Source organism: Anoplopoma fimbria, chromosome 11 (genome assembly GCF_027596085.1).
Source record: "Anoplopoma fimbria isolate UVic2021 breed Golden Eagle Sablefish chromosome 11, Afim_UVic_2022, whole genome shotgun sequence".
NCBI lineage: Eukaryota > Metazoa > Chordata > Actinopteri > Perciformes > Anoplopomatidae > Anoplopoma > Anoplopoma fimbria.
The window spans coordinates 14,068,671-14,089,349 of record NC_072459.1 but is presented as its reverse complement, the minus strand read 5'-3'; the positions used below and the strand labels follow the sequence as shown (position 1 = coordinate 14,089,349).

The 20,679-nt window shown below is 42.6% G+C and overlaps 3 protein-coding genes across 5 annotated transcripts; 2 read left to right on the top strand and 1 right to left on the bottom strand.

The window, feature by feature from the left end:
• Window positions 1–263: 263 nt before the first annotated feature.
• hrob (homologous recombination factor with OB-fold) lies at window positions 264–11,638 on the bottom strand. Of its 2 annotated transcripts, none has more exons than XM_054607148.1 (10): window positions 11,590–11,638; window positions 9,872–9,922; window positions 8,735–9,718; window positions 8,409–8,492; window positions 7,208–7,342; window positions 5,777–5,885; window positions 4,138–4,223; window positions 3,917–4,039; window positions 3,559–3,781; window positions 264–2,429 (listed from the first exon to the last, which is right to left on the bottom strand). In XM_054607148.1, the coding sequence occupies exons 1-10, from the start codon at window positions 11,614–11,616 to the stop codon at window positions 2,374–2,376; spliced, it is 1,878 nt and encodes a 625-aa protein (XP_054463123.1). In that variant the 5' UTR covers window positions 11,617–11,638; the 3' UTR covers window positions 264–2,373. The 2 variants fall into 2 exon arrangements, with proteins under 2 accessions (XP_054463123.1, XP_054463124.1); XM_054607149.1 differs by lacking the exon at window positions 11,590–11,638 and adding an exon at window positions 10,180–10,322.
• Window positions 11,596–14,847, top strand: asb16 (ankyrin repeat and SOCS box containing 16). The gene is made up of 6 exons (XM_054607150.1): window positions 11,596–11,946; window positions 12,021–12,288; window positions 12,640–13,048; window positions 13,144–13,227; window positions 14,437–14,547; window positions 14,634–14,847. The coding sequence occupies exons 1-6, from the start codon at window positions 11,601–11,603 to the stop codon at window positions 14,817–14,819; spliced, it is 1,404 nt and encodes a 467-aa protein (XP_054463125.1). The 5' UTR covers window positions 11,596–11,600; the 3' UTR covers window positions 14,820–14,847.
• A 1,472-nt stretch (window positions 14,848–16,319) lies between these two features.
• On the top strand, window positions 16,320–20,664 carry tmub2 (transmembrane and ubiquitin-like domain containing 2). Of its 2 annotated transcripts, none has more exons than XM_054607865.1 (3): window positions 16,320–16,457; window positions 18,151–18,779; window positions 19,433–20,664. In XM_054607865.1, the coding sequence occupies exons 2-3, from the start codon at window positions 18,166–18,168 to the stop codon at window positions 19,824–19,826; spliced, it is 1,008 nt and encodes a 335-aa protein (XP_054463840.1). In that variant the 5' UTR covers window positions 16,320–16,457; window positions 18,151–18,165; the 3' UTR covers window positions 19,827–20,664. The 2 variants fall into 2 exon arrangements, with proteins under 2 accessions (XP_054463840.1, XP_054463841.1); XM_054607866.1 differs by lacking the exon at window positions 16,320–16,457 and adding an exon at window positions 16,555–16,910.
• Window positions 20,665–20,679: the final 15 nt, after the last annotated feature.

Sequence of the window (20,679 nt, the reverse complement as noted above, 5' to 3'; positions counted from 1 at the left end):
TAGATGCTAGTTTTAGTGCTATCCCCCTGCTGGCAATAACACTAATTTGACATATATACAACATGTGTGTATATATATATATATTATATGCATATATATTGTTATACATTTAAATATATATATATTAACACATGCATATCTAAACACACAGATAAACTACTGCTTTTTGCTCTTCTGGTTAGAGGCTTATCTGTATTTTGTTGTCTTCGTACTTGCATTCTGTACAATAACAATTAAGTTGAATCTGATCTATTTAATCTAATCTAATGGCCTGAGTGAGAGCAGTTTAATTAAAATGTCCTTTCTCTGTCTGGCATTGTTTCATTTGAAGAATCTTAAGAGGCCTAAGGGGAGACAGGATCAGCTTCTCATTTTAGGAAAAAGAACATAATTTTGTGTAACATATTTTTTCATCCCTTTAATTATCTAATGCAGTGGTTCCCAACACTGTTGTGAGATGTTTAGAGATACCAGGGAAGAAGACGTTTTTTTTATTAAATGTTATTTCATTTGGTTTTTTTCTCACTACAGATGAACTCGGAGCAGAAATCAATCAGTGGATGTGAGGTTACTGGACTGATTGTCAGTGTACATTTGATGGCGTTAACATCAATACTGCATTAACCATTTCGGCTCTGCTCACAGAAAAACAAATTGGTCCACCTAAATGACAAAAACATACAAACCTAGATGCAGATATTTTATCCAATACAATGCAGGTTTGTTCTGCTTGAAACAATATAGTAAATTACATTTAAAACAATGATCATTCTATAAACACTTCCTTACTCTGGATAATCCACTCAACACACTGTCCACTGTTTTCATTTATCTGCAGTTTAAAGTAGCTTCACTGAAAACTGTTCACAGTGAGAGGCGTGGTTTATCCACAGTAACCTGGATCCCGTTTTTTGGAAAGGCATGTTGCTGCTGCCGAGTTGTTTTTGATGTAATTTTCCCAGAGCTTTGAGCACCACAAAAGAAGTGAAGAGACTGAAAACCTGAACAAGTGAAACCAAATCTGTCTGGAAGGCTAGATAGCACTCCTAGGGGAATGAGACATACAGTCCCGGTAAGGGTGTACAAACCCATATTGAATAAATGGCGATGGACTAGTTACAACGACCCTTGCATAAATTACCCAGTTGTTGAAGAAATGGGACTATGACAAAGGCTGTGATTCCAACACTGTTCAGCCCGTATGGATGTAAACACTTAAGCTGAAAGTCAGCCCTTTAACCACAAAGTCATTGTACAGAAGGCTATAATTAAAGTTATAATTAAAGTGCAGCCAAAAATAACTGTTTTGTCACCTGTCAAAATACTTAGAGACTGTACTGCAAACTGTACTTATTTCAGCCAAACACCTCTGAGCAAAGAGCATCTGGGACTGACAGTGCACCCAATTTCATCATTCCCATTCCTTCTCATTCGAACGTAAACCAGGCAATTTAGGAAGCTGCATTTAACACCAAATGAAAAAGAGGCAGAGGATTAACCTGAATATTTTACAGTGAGGCGTGGGTAAGTGGGGGTTCTGGGTGCTTTGGGAAAGCCTCAATAAAGAGCCTGTTAGTCACAGTACCACTCCACCCTGATGGTCTGGCTCTCTGCAGACAAGCGGCTGGGTAAACACTTTTTTTCCTTTTGGTCAAGCAAACAACATGGGAGTCTGAGACTGACTACCTCCCTGCAATCCCTCCCCCCCCCCAAAAAAAAACAAACTCAGAGACACCTCATAATGCATAACAATCAAGCTGGGTCGCAGTGTATCTACTCCACTCTGAGGCTCGGACAAACAGACATCACAGAAAATGGAGGGCAAGGACAAAAACTAACAGAGAAGCCTCACCTCGCTTTCATTTTGCATGATTAGCAAAATCAATGCTGTGTAGATGAGGTGTTTATTTCAAGGTTGTTGAAGTAAAGTGCAACAACGGATAACAACGAAAGTAAAGGGGGGGGGGAGGCTGCCTCCCTAATAAACAAAACACAGACAATAGCAGAAGCTAATTATAGTCTTTGTGAAGGTGAAATCAAACAGAGATGGCTTTCAAAGCTTTTGTAATTAATTAATGAGCATGTGTTGGCTTCGAGCGTCTGCTTCTTATAAGACATCAATCACCAGTGATGCATAGAAATGACACAGTAGCAGCAAATGAACTAGACACCGTTCCCTGCGCTGTTTATGAACCGGATATCGGACACAGTTGAGGACACATTTTCCCAACAGGTTCTTCAGTGGACCAGACGATTGTGATGTTGAAGAGGTAATGTGAGGAAAACAAGAAGGATAACATCTTTACTGTTTATCAGCTGTGATAAACCGCAGTCAGTGGAGACAGTCTGTACAGAGGGTTTGCTGATGTAACATCAAAGGCTGTAAGTGTCTTCGGGTAACTCTCCCAGCAGTTCATCCAGGTCATCATCTGCACGACAGAAGAGAATTAGATAGGGAAGAACATGAGATAACGAGTAATTCACATGAAATTCACTCCAATTCAACAGACAGAAAACTGAGAAATCATAAACTGCCGGGGATATACGTTAAATAGTAAAGTTCTCATATAAATATGTAATCCTAACAGCTTTGTAAAATACGTTTGGACATTTTTCCCCCTTTATTGGACAGCAGACAGTACAGAGGTAGACAGGTTATAAGTGAATAGAGCTACCAGGCTAGATATGACCTATGAGCTTTAACCATTAGGCTGTTTGTTGACAGTTAAATGTTGTTTTGTGTCTAGAAAAAAAAAAATGTAGAGTGCAGTGTGTTTATCTGAACAATGAAACAGTCTCTTATACAAGTGATCAGCTCTGTAAATCACCATGATTCCAGAGCTGTCCACACAGTCCATCCAGAGAGCAGAGAAAGATGGGACATAACCATTAAGATGATCGTGTTTGGTGAAGAGTAGTGTTTAAACCATTAATCACTTGTTCAGAAAATAATCAGCTACATTAACTGTTTTGGTCAATTTGGAGAAAAAAACTAAACTTCTTTGTTATATTTTACAAAGTCTATACTCACTCTATCTGCCCCAAAAGGATGCAATGCTCCTTAAACCGAAGAGACAAATTGTTGGATGAATGAATAAATGAATGAAAAAAGGGATATATTTTTGGTGTCGTAAGACTTTAGTAAAAGTGGCTGGAATATTTCACTTTGGAGGAAAGATATAACAGTCCCTGGAGCCATTTCAAAAGCTTTCTCATCTCAACGTTTCGTATAATTATTAGATGAATCGTTATGAGTTGGCAGCTGATCGTTTTTACTGACTGAATAATAAAAAGGGGGGGAAAAAAGCAGATTAATCAAACTGAAAACATTGGGTAGTTGCAGCTCTGGTGCAGAACAATGCAATCAGGGGCCTCTTTGTTTTGCTCCAGTTAAATTGGGTTTGGGTCAGACAGTCAAATGTCTCAAAGCGTTACCAGGCGGCGTTTTATTCATCAGAACTTCATTTAGCCAGAGTCTGCCACTTGGCAACCTCAGGATGTGACTAGAATTGATCTCGCTCTCTCATCACAAGTGTTATTGCATTTGAGAGCCCCCACCTGCATCCCAGCCTGAGTCCTGTGGTGCTGGGTTCCCCGCAGGGTCTTGGGGGCCTCTGCTGGAGCCGGCTCTAGTGTCTCTTAGGGCTTTCGGGCCCTCGCCTCCCTTTGAGAATTCCTCCCCCTCTTGTCCCTCGTCATCCTCCTCGTCAAACACCAGCTGCATCCGAGACACAGTCCCCTGGAGGACGTCCGAGGGGTGACCAGCGTGGGACATCGGCTCCTGGATAGAAAAGAGAACAGAAAAAATATGCTTGGAAGGGACAGCTGACAGCTTGACGGATTATTCTGGATGACAGATTTTCATATTTGTTGGCCTGTGCTGTCCTTGTTTCCAGCTGACGGTCGCGGCGCTCACCAGGATGAGCGGGGGGAGCTGAGTGGAGGACAGGCTGACTCCATCGGGGGCGTAGATCCTCAGCAGGTTGTTGGGCGTCACGTTCAGGTAATGGTTACGATGGGACGGGGAAAACACACCCACCTGTCCATAAATAGATTTGTAACCGAGAGGTTAAGCTAAAATACGACACTGCAGTTACCGTCATTAAAGTTCAACGGAATGGAAGCGATGAGTCTCACTTGTTTGAGCAGGAGAACAGCTCCGACCTTCAGATCGTCCACTCGGTCCTCTAGGAGACGCCGATGCACCGTCCCCTGAATCTCCCCTTCAGAACAATGAGAGAAATTAACAAGAGCGTCATTTAAAACAATGATTGCTGTTGTCCAGGATATTCTGAGGTACTCTCCACTTACTGTACATCTCTCATATTATAGGTTAAAAAGGGGGGAAAACATAAAACAGCATTAAAAAAATAAAGATCTGTTAAACATCCAGAACTAAATATGATCCAAGAGATTCTATATGTAAGAATATGAACACTTTTAATTCTTAAGAGAGTACTTTTGCATTATACTCCTGTAACCATGTATATAAGAAGTGGATGAAGTGAAGGTGACGTCACCCATTGGTTTGTGGGCGCGGTTTTAGGGCATCGCCATCTTGATTTTTTTTTGCAACCATAAGTGACACGAGAGGCTGGAGGTAAGAACAACCCAACGCTGAAAAAGACGCTCTGCAGGCGATCAAAAATGTTACAATTAACTTTCATGAACGAAAACATGGACGACCCCCAGACGGGCCAATTCTGTGGCAGCGACCCGTCAATCACAAGATAGCCAAGAACTAAAAAAATACTCTGCTTTACGGTCTTTTTGCTCTAAATTGGACATTCATTTACTAAATGAACATCATGCTGTATTGAAGAAGAATGGAAACTGGTTGTTGAGACCATAAATTCAAGTTTACAATGTTCACTGAGGTAATCAATAAAGTAGAGGAGACCCCCCCTGGGGCCAGGTTTAAGGCTCTTAAACGTCGGCTTTACTTTACTCTTCAGACATGGAGGTTCTCACCTGCCTATAACGACGACACTCATGGATAATGCAGCCAGAGATAGTCGCTGCAAATAAAAAACATTTTAATAATCAATCAATCACGCAATATTTTTCCTATCTATTGTTTACTGTTATAAGAATGGCTTATTATAACACTTTAAAAACCCAAAAGTATTGAATCTACAGTAACATAAGGGGTGAAAAAGTAGTAAATTATCACATTGAAAAAGCAGGAAGCAGAAAATGTAGTATATTTTCCTGCTGATCAATCACTCTGCCAATCTTTTAAAGACTAGTATCTACCGTACACAGTCACACAGTCTGACTGCCTGCTGGAGACAAACCTTTCAGCAGGTGGGAGGCCCATTGCTGACAGAACGCTCCCTCGTGGTGTCACAAGCACTTAAAACCCATCCACCACCGATGCCAATCTACCACAATTGAATCACGAATCAGCACTTAAGTCCCGTGTTGAGTACAACATCCTTTCCCGAGTGTTAATCAGCACACCTCGTGTGGCTGCTCTCTGGGGGCCATGGCAACCGGCTAGGCTTAAGTGGAGGATCAGACGAAAAAGGGCAAAGGCTCAAGACGGAGTAGTGGAAGGAAAAGAGGCCAAGGAAAGAAAGAAGAGGCAGCACAGATGTGTGTGTACACTGTATACACATGTGTGTATAATGAAGCGTGTTACTGCAGCTGAACTCTGCTCTCGCACCACGTGGAGCTCAATCGAGAGATCTCAGCGAGCACACGGCAACCGACGCAAGTTGATAGACATTTCTACAGTGAGCCGGTGTAATCTTTTCGTGTGGGTGTCCGCTACCTGTCGGGTCTTTGAACACGGCCTTGGCATCGGCGTGCGTGTGGATGATGCTCTTCAGGAACACGGCCATGTTGGGCACTTTGTTTTTGGTCAGCTGTTTCAGTGCGGCCTGCAATGACGAGAACCAACAAACAACGTGTTAAATATCACAATATGAAGAGTTTTTTTTAGAAGAGCTCAGGTAAGCATGCATCCATTTCCACACATAACATTGTGGCGTGAACATTTTTTTAGAGCTTTAATTGTTGATTAAATACATTGTCAGAAATGAATCAGCAACCATTTTTAGAAACAATTTATCTTTCCAGTAATTTTTCAAGAACAAAATGTCAAACATTTGAAGCTCTATATAAACTATCTCTATATAAACTCTATATATTAAAGGGGATTTTGGTCCGATTAAACAAGCAGTTCCAATACATCAGCCTTGGGCTCTGGGAGATTATAATCATAATTTGTTACCATTTTCTGATATTTTATAAACTTAATTATTAAAAAAAGAATGCTCAAATTCACAACACAATCACCAAATAACAAATAAATTCATCAATAACACTCTTCGAAAATAAGTAAAATACTACTAGTAACGGCTTAAAAATGTATCTTTAACAACTTAATGTGCAAGCCATGAAAGTCGCCTCTTGAGGTATGTATACACATTGCGTGTTTAGATAATACATTTTTTTAGTGAGCATTTTTTTTTTCTGGCGCCGTCTGGTGGTCGCATTTAGAAAGACGCAGCAACGGCCACGACAACAGATCATTTATTTGGGTTTAGTCATAAATAAAATCTACAGATTGTAAACATGGTATATGAATACTAATCTGATGAATATTCATTATTCATTCAATTACTGTTGGGATCATCCACTCTTTTCCGCTGCATTAGATGCAACATGTTCTTGTTCAGTCAACAGAAGTGGCGAGGGCTGTGTGTTCATTTGTTTAGTTATGCTAAGAGGGGTTTTGGGAAGCCGAGGTTCAGGTTAACGGCTTAACCTGAATGAGCTTAGTCAGCGTTCCGGACAGTGACTCTGTGCATTTAAAACAGCCCCAACAGGAAACGCCATGTCCAAGTGCTCACAACAACTGAATACTGGCGAGTTATTCCACGGAGGTCGACGGAACGAGGGGGAAGAATAACGGCAGAGTCTGTCCATTAGAGTGATTGATGGTGATCTTGCTGTTTGTAATTACAAAAACACCTCTGGTACAGCTCCTCCATTTGTCCTGATTATGCCAATAGACCTCCAGCAGCGACACACTGTCTGCTATGATGGAGGATAAATAATCAAGCAGCGGCTTGACCCAAATAAAATGCACTTATCACAAATGCCTGAACTGGACTGAAATTGAGTTTGAGTAGCCCTTCTTCGTCGTGGTTTATGATCGTAAGTGAACAACAAAACATCTGTAATAATAGATAACCACCTTTCGGAGCACCATGACAACACTGTAAGAGTGCAGGAAGCATGAGGGGTTCCTCTCATCCAATCCCATCTCTGCCTTCATCGCTGCCCAGGCACCGCCGATGAACTCGTCTTCTTCACTCTGTGAGTTGGAGCCCTTTGAATCAAATAAAATGGTTTATATATATATATGAATATATATATATATATATATATATATAAATATATATATATATACACTGTACAACATCTGTATAAAGACAAAATGCATTTAAAAGTTAGGGAAAACTTAAACCTAACTACTATTCATGTCAGAAATATGGAAGCATGTTGTATAACTAAATAGTAACACTTTTATTCTATGATAGGTCGTTGGCAAATCTAAACAAAAGTCATGTTGGACACAATGATATTCTTTTCAGCTGACAAGAGAAATTCATGTGGAACAGAAGAGCAATAACTAATATTTTTCCTAATAACTTAACAAAAACATGAATTCTGTGAATGAACAGCCACCTAGCTTCTATGCTAACCTATCCTGGAGAGGTGGAGGCTATCCCAGCATGCAATGGGTGAGTGGCAGAGGAGTGGGCCGTACTCCTCCGTTCCTAAAGGGCACTTATTCCCATTGACTATAAAAACATACAGATAAATAAAAAACACTTTCAAACGTATATAGACACCTTTCTTAGGGTTAACCCCTTCAGATGAACAGTCTTGTTTTCAAGGGGTCCTTAGAAACTTGAAAGTAGGAATTTCCCTAGAGGACCTGAAGGCAACACTGAATGTAGTTCAGAGCAGAGGTGACCAGCTGCAGCTAAAAATGATTAGTGTTGTGTTCTAACACGACAGAGTATTTGGGACTCGATGCAACAACCTTATTGTCACTTGAACTAAATCATTAGTTGATTAATAGATCATCAGAAAATGTATTTGTCACTATTTCTATATTGGATAAAGTACTTTTTAGCGTAAAAATGACAATAGTTCACTGGTTCCAGCTTCTCCAGAGTGGATATTTACTGGGGTTTTTTCTATGTCTTCTATCATATAAGAGTGAACATTTGGGTTGTGGGCTGTTGATCTGAAAAAACTAGACATCTGAATCTGTCGACTCGAGCTTTGGGAAATTGTGACGGACATTTTTCTACTACTTTCTGACATTTGATACAAACAAATTATGGAATGATCCATGAAAATACTGAATTTAGCTGTTTTATTACCTGGCTTGGCGACCGAGCCACAACACCGTGAGCAGGAGTCTGAGGGACCGACACCACGATGTCGTCCATGTTCTGACCCTGCGGCTGAGAGAGAAGAATTCAATTATCACACGGCACCATGGTGGAAAAACAAACACATAACCGATAGATTTTTCCCCTGACGGTCATTCGATTAGTGCTTAGGTGACAAAAACCACTGAGCTGCGGCGGGTTTTTCTGACCATGTGGGAGAGATTACATGTGATGTGACCGCTGTGGTGTCAAACCACTGACCAACCATGCAGCTACAAACAGGAGTTCAGGATCCTGCGCTGGATGAGACTAACCTGCTGGGGCAGGAATCCAGCGGGGCCGGGGAAGCGTCTGGTCCTGGTCCGGTGAGGCTCAGACCGAGGCCTCTTCTTAGGGAGCTTACTGGAGGCTGACACCAACTGGACCAGGCGGTTTGTGAGGAACGTTGTGTGAAGGGGATGAGGGCTCAGAGCGGAGGAGCTCACAGATGAGGAGGATGCTGGGGAGACTGTCTCAAAGAGGGCGCGGCCCTGAGGGGAGGGTCCTGGAGTTGCCCACGGTCTCTGGGGCCTGTTTAGTGTCCTGGAAATGGGGCTGGGGACAGGGGAAGACGCAGCAAGGCCACGGAAAACACTGGGACTCTGTGGAGGGCCTGACAGGAAAGCCGGGCGGGGATTTGGACTTCGCGGAAGAGGAGTGGAGGAGGTCCGGGGAGGTGGGTTATGACTAAATGAGCCAGAAGCCTGGCGTGCGGTGCTGAAGTCTCTCAGGGACCTATTAGGCTGTGTTTGAATCCCACCACAGGTTGGGGGTCGCAGCGTTTTGGAGGAGGAGGATGCAGGATGGACCGCAGGAGCAGGTGGGACGGGAGCAGGAGGCTGCCCCATCTGATGGTCACACTCATCCAGGTCTGCCAGGTCAACATCCCAATCATCGAAATCATCCTGAGCCACACAGGGCTTCGGCAGTCCCTCCGTGCTGGCACGACTCTGTTGCGAAGCCAAGTTAGGCCGAGAGTTATTCAGCGTGGGAGGAAGGGTCTGAGCGGAGGAGGAGGAGGAGGAGGAGGAGGGCGGCCTCAGACCCAGAACAGTTTGTGCAGCAGCAGTGTGCGTGCCGCCTCTCGATGCCGTGCTGTCAAGCGGGGCTGCAGATCTCTCTCCAGTTCGCTGAGGGCAGTTTTTCTCCGGCTCTCTGCGAGCGACAGAGGAAGCCCGCAGAGAGCAGGAGGACACAGCAGCTGCCACATGGGCCGGTCCAGACGACGAGCTGACAGCCCAGTCTGTCCCGAGCAGGTCCTGGAGAGAACACACACACACACACACACACACACACACACACACACACACACACATTAACAGTGTGAGAGGGGGGATGCTCACATTACAGAATGTGAGCAGTCCGCACTGATACTTAAGTAAGATCAGGTGTGTTTCCTTGCTGGGATTCACCTCATCATCAAAGTCCTCGCCAATGCTGAACAGGCCACTTAGTTTGCAGGTCTGTTAACAGAGGAAACAACACACCGATGAAAGGGCAATAAACAGCAATACACATCCGGGGTGCTATTTACCAGATGAAACCTAATAAACACGTCATGAAGGAATATTATACTCTTGTGTATTAAACGTCTTGTTAGCATATGTTAGCTGAGTTAGCTCAAACTGTTTTGAGTTGGCCGGATTGGGTTCGTTTACCATCGCAGTCATGAGATATCGCGATGAAAGACGTGTTTGATGAGTCTGCACACCAAACTTACCGAGACATTGGATGCCATTCAATAACTGCGTGCAAACATCATTTGTTGTTTTGTTCACATGTCTTTGATTTTTTTTACAAGCAAACGAAGTAGTTGAGAAGGTTTGCTCCTCGTACCGCGCCGCCACGTTCAAACACAACGTAATGACGTAGGATGTGTTTTTACAAAGAATGTTGAAGCAAAGCGAGATGATTCCCTCCCTTATTCCCCAGCATTCCAAGTATTCGTTTTGTTTTTGCTTTTGAAACTCAGAGGAGTGGCTAATTATCACGAATATTTGCTAAAGCTTTAAAATAATGAAAAAAATGAGAGGGAAGACAGACAATGACTACAAAATCCAAACTTTTAATAAAATAAAATCACTTTATATCACTAATCTGACCATATTCAAATCAAAACAACGTTTTCATGTAAGAACGCAAGAACATCGTTTAATGTGTAATTAATGTTGTGTGTTGTATATTCTCAGTGTGTTGTTTACGATTATCATTGTATCTGTGTAAAGTGTCTTTCAGTATCTTGAAAAGCACTAACTATACAATAACATGTATAATTATTATTATTATTATAATAAGTCCCAGCACGTCCATGACACCTATTATAAATGCAAACAGTTCTGTTCCTTCCCATTTTCTGGTTGTTACCACATATCATTTCCCAAACATAAATAAGCCAATAGTGTTTTCATCATTATGACTGTTTAATCAGATGGAAGCTGTTAAAAGCTCTAAGGTTTTTATCAGGAATGGCTTTCCACACTTACAGTATCACACGTGCTTATGACAGTAACCAACAGTTTCATTGGTATTGCATTGCTAGGCAACAGGTATTTAATTCCTATCAGCTGATGTAATTCACTGCAAGAACTGCAACTGGAAAAGAACCGGGACACATTGATAATGTTTACGTTTAAACTGTGAAAACTGTGACACGTGGTGACGCATCTATCTTGACATTTCTTGGTTCTTTGGTGAGATAACAAAATGTGTTTGGTGGTCATTAACAATCGGATCAATGCTGCCATCTGGTGGCCACGTGCGGTAATACAAGTATCAGCTTGCATTCTGCTCTATAAATAACTAGTGCTGAAGTTGTTTAGGTAACTACCGTGTGACTGTGTCCTTAAAGGAACGGTTAACTTTGAATTGTGATATTAAACAACACAGGGAAACTAGACTGATTCAACTTATGAAGTTATTTACAGTATTTGACCTCTGCTTGGACCCCTGTGACTTACACCAGTTCCAGTGAAGGGTGAGTAGAAGCCGTGGGCTGACATTTTTCTCTGAACAGAAGCTGCCCACTGCTTTGGCAAGACCTTTTTTTGCTTTACACAGATTAATGTGTGGAATAAATTGCATAACATCCGCTGGCACAACTTGTCAAAAGTAAACTCTCCAGTTGGCTCACCTTAAGGCACCATGTCAAAGGACACATTTCCGTTCACTTCCACCTCGCTGCGCTCTCTGAGACTGGAACAGGAGCTTCAGGAGTGGGAGGATGCTCGGCGAGCGTTGGCCCGCAGGAGATCCATGAGCAGGGACCCGCTGCCCCGGGCCCCCAGGCCTCCTCCTCGTCCCCACAGGCAGCAGCGGCTCCAGGAGGTCCGGGCCCCTCCACCCCAGGGCCGCTGCAGAGACACGGCCGTCCACAACACCTTCATGTGCGGGGACATGAGAGGAGTGTATGCGGTGCTGAAGGACCCCGCCATGGTCAACGCCCTGATGGAGACGGTGCAGGAGGAGATGGTGTGGGCTCCGGAGATGGGTACGAGCTCGAGGCCTCTTATGATCCTGCGTAACCCTTTGCACACATTTGCCAGCCTTCTTTTCCGTCAGCAGGCATGTGGACGCTGAGCTCCAAGGTGAAGCAGACCTCAGCATTGCGCCTGGCCGCCAGCAGAGGACACTCGGGGTGCGTGGAGGAGCTGCTGTTCCGTGGGGCCGAGGTGAACGATGACCCGGGAGGAAACACAGCGCTCCATGACGCCTGTATGGGCGGCCATGCAGTCTGCGTCCAGCTGCTGCTTTCCCATGGGGCGGATCCTGAACTGCTGGCTGCAGACGGCAGCGCTCCTCTTCACCTCTGCACCTCCGCACAGTCATTGCAGTGAGTGATGGAGGAGCTGACAAAACTGGCATTTGTGCTAAATATTGATATCAGTAATCTTTATTGGGACCATTTGGAAAACTGAATTTGAGTTTCATGTTAATCTTGATCAAAAATGTTCATCTTGAAAAGAAATTCTCCCAACTGTAGTAATAAAAGTCCAATTTAAAAACCATTTTTTTTCTTAAAATAAGATAAATGGTCAAGAATGTATGAAAAAAAATTCTACTTTGAGAATTTCCTTGAGGCAAATTCTTCTTCTTCTTTCTTTCAAGAAAACTTGAGCTAATGTCAGAGAGAAAAGATGGATGTTTTTCTAGTGCAGATGCAGATGTGTGCCTTTTGTTCCAGATGTGCCAAGCTGCTGGTAGACGGAGGTGCTGATGTCAGTGTGAGGTTGAGGGAGTCGAGGCTCACACCTCTGCACGTGGCCGCCCGGCGAGCCCTGGAGGAGCACGTGGAGCTCTTCCTCAGTCACGGAGCAGATGTGTTAGCCACAAATCAAGAGGGAGAGACCCCTCTGAACGCCGCATGCTCCGCTGCAGAGAGGCCCTCCGAGGCCGGACGCTACTTACGGGTGATCCAAAAGCTGCTGGGTGCAGGAGCTGACCCCAGAACAGCGGGCAGGAAGCAGCACACCCCTCTGCACAATGCATGTGGAAACTGCAGCCCCCAGATCGTGGAAGTCCTCCTGCAGCACGGAGCTAAGGCAGACGTTGCCAACTGTGCAGGATACACACCAATGGACTGTCTGATACAGGTAGCTCATGAGGGGCTGGGGGGGGATTTAAGGGTGGGGGTTAGTTAGAGTTATGTGAAACAGCAACTCTAACTCTTTTCTGCTTGTTCTCTGAGGTGGTTGAAGATTACCCTGGACAGCAACCGGAAGCGATAGCACGCTCACTTCTGAACCATGGAGCTCAGCCGGTTTCACCAAAGGTTAAACACAAGCACACTTAGAGAATGTGATACTGATACAAGTGAAATGAGTGGTTTTCGACAGGTGAGAAAGTGGAACAAGAAATGTGTTGCGGGTGTTTCCCCTTACAGGAACCTGAAACCAACTTATCTCCGAAACATAACATCAAGTAAACCCAAACCCCAACCGTGGAAAGGGAAAAACACTATTTGACACAAGACCTGGAGCTGTCAGCACTGAGTTCATAGATACATGGTTTTGGTCATTAATGTTCTAGGGCATCGAATTCACAATTCACAAATCGTTGGGCGGCTGTGGCTCAGTGGAGAGCAGGGTCATCCCCCAATCAGAGGATCGGCGGTTCGATCCCTGGCTCCGGCAGTCCATGCCGGTGTGTCCTTGGGCAAGACACTTAACCCCAAATTGCTCCCGCAGGCTGTTCCTGCAGTATGTGTATGAATGTTAGTTAGGGTTCTGATGTTCAGGTGGCACCTTGCATGGTGGCTCCTGTCATCAGTGTATGAATGGGTGTGATTGGGTGAATGATTAGTAATGTAAAAGCGCTTTGAGTGGTCGGAAGACTAGAAAAGCGCTATACAAGTACAGTCCATTTACCATTTTACCATTTACAATGTAAAATTAAAAATCTCTCATACTGAAACCCCAGGCTGGAGGAACTCATCAAAAGAGGAGCCAAATTCAAAAACTGAGAAAATGACCACACCAAGAATTGATAAAAACCATATATGCCAGTATCTTTAGATTACGAATGAAAATAGAACTAAAAAGGAACAGGATTTTTTTTTTTGCAATCAATTAAAATACTATGCTATTATGTTAATGCTCTAATGACCAAGAAATGTTTAAACAGGGGAAGAGGCAATACGGAAATATCTTCATAAACTTAATTTAAAATAATTTAAAAGTGTTTCAAAGATGGACAACGGAATCCATCACTATAAAGGAATTATTAAGCAGATTGTCTAATATTCCACCAAATTTCAGGTTAATATCTCAAGTGAAATCTTCCAAGTGAGGAGTCTAATATTACAAAACATCTGACCAACATATTAATGCAATGATAATGTAGTGAAATACTGTAATTCTGTAAATATCAAGCCAAAAAGAGGAGGGTTAACCCTTTAAATATATCCCCTTTTAATGTTTGGCTCAATGGATGTTTTGAAATTCTCTCTAGAAAGTCTTTTTTCCTCTTTTCCTGTCTACAGATGTTGAAGCAGTGCGTCCTCTCTCCTGCCACCCTGGAGGTGATGCTGAACTCGTACACCTCCATTCCTCCCTGTGAGTGGATGGACTCTCTGTCCGCTGAGATATATGCGGTGAGCAGTGTTTAAATCACCTCTTCTCTTCTTGTTTACCCTCCGGTGCTCGACGGTGTTTCATGTTTGTCTCTTCAATGCCTCAGGAGCACCGGTCTTTCTTCGACTTGGTGCGTCAGCGGAGCGCTCAGCCTCGCTCTCTGCAGCATCTCTGTCGATGTGTTATACGCCAGCGCCTCGGAGGTCGATGTTTCCCGGCGGTCAGTGAACTGGACATACCCAGCTCCATGAGGGATTATCTACTGCTGAGTAACGACGGGACTCTGCAGTGACTTCACATTGTATAACACCTGTGACGCTTTGGACACAGGATTTATATTTTGGATCACGATAACCTGTTTCTGTAAACTAACACTTGTTTTTTGTCATCTTGAATAATTGAAATAATAAGTTTCTGTTAGAAAATATAAATGAACACAACTTTACCTCCTGTTTGATTATGATTTGTTTGCTTTTAATTGATTTATATTGTTTTGGTTAGTTGGTAGTGTTGTTTTGACTCTTATTAGAACTTTTTACTGCATGAAAATAATCATACAGGAATATATGCATAGCTTTCTTGAACTACAGGATCGACAGAAATGAAGTACCTAATGCGAAATATGCATTACTACAACTACTACTACTACTACTACTACTACTACTACTACAACTATTGCTACTAAAATCAACAGATCCACATGAAGAGATCAGTGCAATTACATATATGCTACTTTACTTAAATTTAAGGGAAATATTGATTTCACAGCAATGGTTACTTGTTACATACCAGATTAAGATTTTAAATACAAAAAACACATAATAATTTAATACAGTTTAGATAAGATATAATACAAATAATTCAATAGAAATTAGTTGTACCTCAAATAACCACAACATTAAAATGCTGCTTCCGCATTAAGAATAATCCAATCCTATAGTATATGATTATATAACAGTGATAGGGGCCATTTGCCTGCATAAAGGGTTAAAGATTGTTTACTTTGTGATTTTGTTTCTCTAACTTTGGCAAAATATGTGAATACTTCTCCAGACACTGATTAAAATGTAGTTAAAGATAAATCACAGACTTATTGTACAGAATGTATTTTGTGTTCCTTTACTTCAGGAAAAGTACTAATATCACACTGTGAAAATACTCTTTAAGTAAAAGCCCTGCATTGAGATGTTACTTAAATAAAAGTATGTATATATAAAATCAGGAACATGTACTTAAAGTGACCAAAGAAAAAGCACTAATAGTGAAAAATGTGTCACTGTTATATCATTAGATTAGTATTACTCATGTATTAATGTAAAACCAAGATTTTAAGTTTTAGTTTCAGATTTTGAAGTCGGTGGAGTTGGAACAAAAAATTTTTTTATTTTGTATCGGATGGCAACTAATGATTATTTCTCTATTCATCGATTGTTTGGTTTGTAAAAAATTCAGCAAATAGTGAGAAATGGCTTCACCATTACCCCCAAAAGTGACACCATTACAACGTTTGTTTGGTCAACTCAATACCATAAAATGAATCAAAAAGGTATCAAAAACAAATCAATACCACCCCTTATCAAATCAGTTACCAATTATTATTAAAATCTAAAGCTGTCAAATAAATGTAGTGGAGTAAAAGTAATTTAAAAGTGTAGCAGTACTACTTACTTCACTTACACCACAGTGAAAAGGTCACCAAGTCGCCCCTCTAGTAAAGAGCTCAACCCCACCACGACTACATCACATGTGTTGTGATCGAGCGAGAGGAGCAACAGGCGCGACCCGTCTCCAAAACAAGCGCTCCACGCAGCGGTGACGTCACGCCGTCTCGTCGCCTCTGTGTTTATTATGTGGATTTCCAGGAGCAGCCGCTAACTAGCATCGAGCCTCGTCTTCTAGTCAAACATGCTCTGATCTCCTCCGCTGGCAGGTACGTTTGTTTTTTAAAACATCAACACAACAACAACAAACACTGTTGTTTCCGGTCTGAAAACTATGGCGACCGAAAACTAACCCGAGCGGAGAGAGTCGCAAACACCCGAAGGTCGTTTTTTTTTTTTTTGGTGAGCTAGCAAAGGCAGGCTAGCCTCCAAGCTAACTTAGCTAACTCGCTAACTAGCAACTTAAACTACAGCGTGACAAGTGAGCAGCACGGGACGTTGTGTCGCATAACGGCACACATGTCGAGTGTGAGGCCTCACGTGGCTGGAGGAGTCCCCGCGGACACGTCTCTGCTCGGCCGGGTGTCTGGACGGAGCTCCAACAAACAGCTGATGAGTAGAGTCACTAAAGTATTATAACACATGGCAGCACCTCACGGGAGGACCAGGGACCTGCCATCAGTCCTGCCTTTAACCCAGATATGTGCATGTGAGCTGCTGAGGTAAACAGTGCTGGCTTCACGGGCTGTGTTTGTGGACAGAAAGCTGAGTAATGGGCGTCTGGTTGTAAAGCAGCTTTGTCTGAATGTGCCTCAATCTGAATACAACTTTACTGTAAGGGTTGGAGGATGATCAGTTAAGTGCACTTTGTTTTAAACAGAAACTAGAGTCCCACTGTCATCATCTAGGCCATGGATGCAAACTTCTATCTTCTGGCCAATATATGTATTATCAAGATAGCAGGGATTCATTGTTCAACATAGTTCATTAATCAATTAATGTTTAATCATTGCATTATATATATATATATATGTATGTATGTGTGTGTGTGTGTGTGTGTGTGTGTGTGTGTGTATACAGTACCAGTCAAAAGTTTGGACACACCTTCTCTAAAATATAAAACATATTCTGGTTTGTTGAGCGTTTGTTTGTTTACCACATAATTCCATATGTTTCCTTCATAGTTTGGATGTCTTTATTAATCTACAATGTAGAAAAAATAAAAATAAAGAAAAACCATTGAATGAGAAGGTGTGTCCAAACTTTTGACTGGTACTGTTATGGATGTCTTCAATATTATATATATAGTAAAAAATACTTAATATCTTATTGGTTGGACAAAACGGGTCACCGTTGGCCCTTTTGTACTGTAATTCATGGTTACATTCAAAATATAGGCAGATAAAAATAATTAGTTAATATAATATCATGATGTAGTAAAATTCAATTGAGAAACGAACAAATAAGCAAATGGTGAATGTCTGTTTTTTGCTAATCAAGGTGCTTTTGTTACAGTGCAAAAGTCCTATAAATCCAATATCACCATAAAATAATTCTACTCATCTGTTAACAATAATGGCCACAATGATCAAATACACCTAGAGTCACAGTATACTAATAACTTCCAATCCTACTTGGTTGTTGGTCGGGAAAAAATGCAGATATCTTTTTGTTGGAAGTAATTGAAATAACTCGACAAATGTCATTATATGAGAAAATAACTAATGTTCATAAAGGTAAATATATGCAAAACCAGATTATAGTCCCATAAAATGATTTGTTGAGATATTCCCATCATATGAGAGAGTGATTCGTGTTGGATTAGATTCGGATGACCTTCAACATTGTGTTTAATTTTTCTTATATGTGTTGCTTCATTGTTTTACAGATTGTAAACCTCTTTGAAGCTAAATTTGTGATTTAGGGCCATATAAATGAAGTGGTGTTGTGTCTTTTCTTCAGGTTTGGAGGACAGAGATGGCAGTGTGTGCACTGACCATGCTGGACGGGGTGGAGGACGAGGTAACGGCAGCAGGTGGTGTGTTGCTCCTGGTCCTGGCTCTCGTCTTCGCTTGGCTCTCGACCCACGTGGCCGACCGGGGAGACCACATACTGGGCACCATCCTCACCGTGGGCGCTCACGCCTCTCTGATCGGACTGGGAGGCCACGAGAGCTACAGCGGAGGGTCTCCCAGCGCCGACACCCCGGAACAGCAGACCCCCCCACCTTCTCAGGAGAACAAGCCGGATGACGGCGAGCCGGGGACTGAGAGGGGAGAGGGGGAGGGCGCTGGGGAGGGAGCTGAGGGTGTTAGGACTGATCTACTGCTGGACATACAGAGCAAACCACCACAGGCTGGAAGACTGCACACTTCAGATGACGAGGAGGAGGAGGAGGAGGAGGATGATGATGATGAGGAAGAACTGGAGGAGGAAGATAAAAAGATTATGAAGCATATCCCTGTGTTGTCCAGCATCATCTCCCCCACCACCAACACTGCCACTTCCATCTCTGTCCGTCTGAAGTATTTAAACGACACGGAGGAGGTAGCCGTTGTAGAACCACAGGATACAGTGGGAGTACTGAAAAGGTAAAACCACCAACTCAAGACTTCAAGCACAGATTGTTAAAGACACAGCTTTACATTTTGGGAAATATGCCTCTTTGACTTTTTGCAGAGGGTTTGATGAGAAGATAGAAACCACATTCATGTCTGTTTGCTAAATATGAAGCTACAGCCATCAGTCTGGTTAGCGTAGCATTAGCACAAAAGCTCGCCTGGCATTTCTATTTAACACATAAAAACGTAAAAACGACACCTTGTGGTTTTACGAAAAGGTCAAGTGTGGGACTATTTTGGCTATTTTGGCCGAGAGTTGCTAAGCAGAGAAGAGACAAACAATTATACACTTTGTTTTTTGTCAAATTTACCTAACAAGACATTACGTGTGAATTAGTGATCTTAAATTTGCTGAGCTTATAGAAGAAAATCTGCCTACCAATTCTTGTTACCTTTAGACAGGGCCTGGTTAGCTGTTCCCCCTGCTCCCATTTTTCATGCTAAGCTAAGCTAAGCAGCTGCTGGTGATCGTTTCATATTTATCCTACAGACATGGGAATTGCATTGGTGTACTCATCTTACTCTCTGAAAGAAACCAAATGAGCAGAATTCCCAAAACATTGTAACAAACCCTTAATACGCATTTGAACCGACTCTTCTTTCTCATCTCTCTTGTTCTACAGTAAATACTTCTCAGGTCGGGAGCATCAAATAAAACTCATCTACCAAGGCCATTTGCTGCAGGATCCCAAGAAGACCCTCCTCTCCCTAAACATCACACACAACAGCGTGATCCACTGCCACATCTCCCAGGTCCTGCGAGAGGCCACACCGGAAGAAGAGACTCAGTCCGGGGCCGGAACAGGAACCGGGTCCGGGGTCTCCGGAGGATTCAGGGCCGCCGGTGTGGCCATCAGCACCAGCAGTCTGGTGGTGCCCGTGTTTGTGGTGATCCTGGCCGTGGTATGGTACTTCCGCATCAACTACAGGCAGTTCTTCACCGCCCCTGCGACCATCTCCCTCGTGGGAGTCACTGTGTTTTTCAGCTTTCTGATATTTGGGATGCACAGCCGCTGAAAAAAGGGCAGAGAGAGAGAGAGAGAACACACACTCACGGCTGAATGATGTGAGGTAAAATCAAAATAACTGCAGCAGCGGGCGCCGCCTGCAGGGATGGACTAATAGGAACGGGGCTCGGTGCAGATGCCGCAGCTGATTGGATCCCTGCAGAGTGTGAGAGGCTAGGTGGGCCCGTTTGTGCATGTACCAAGATAGAACAACAAGATGAGTGATTGTACAGTATATTCTGAGCTAATAGTAATCTGCAGCGAGCAAAGTTCAGCTGAAATTGAACTATACTTTAGCTCCTCTCCAAACACGACGTAGTGGTTCACACCATGTTTAAACACTCGGCTTTATCTTGTCCGCTTTTTTTTTTTTATTGTTGCAAAAGATTTGTGATGTTTTCTTGTCCGTCCTTGTTTTTTAGGCCACTCTTTGTGTTTTAGAAAAAAATGTAAAAATTAACTTTATAGATGCAAGAATCTGACTTATTCTGGAACCACTCACTGTTGTGCTGTGTGTTTAACTACCACCACGTTGTGGTATATGAATGAGTCAAGCTCTGTGTAAGCAAATGTGGACTGTACAGCTGCCAGGCTGTACATTTCGGATTGCTTTGTTGCTCAAAAAGTGTTGCTATGTAGAAAAAGGCTTATTTAAATAATCACTAGACATGAAAATAGACACTTTGAGAATATATTGTAAATATATTGTGTATTTTCTGTAAATAAAATGATAGAATGAATCAGATGAACCTGCATCTGGCACTTAAAAGATTTGGATGGGGACGTTAAAAACCCTCCTGATTATGCTGGACTGCTATGGCTTCAGTGATGTCTCGAATTAAAGCATTTCAAACCAAAACCTG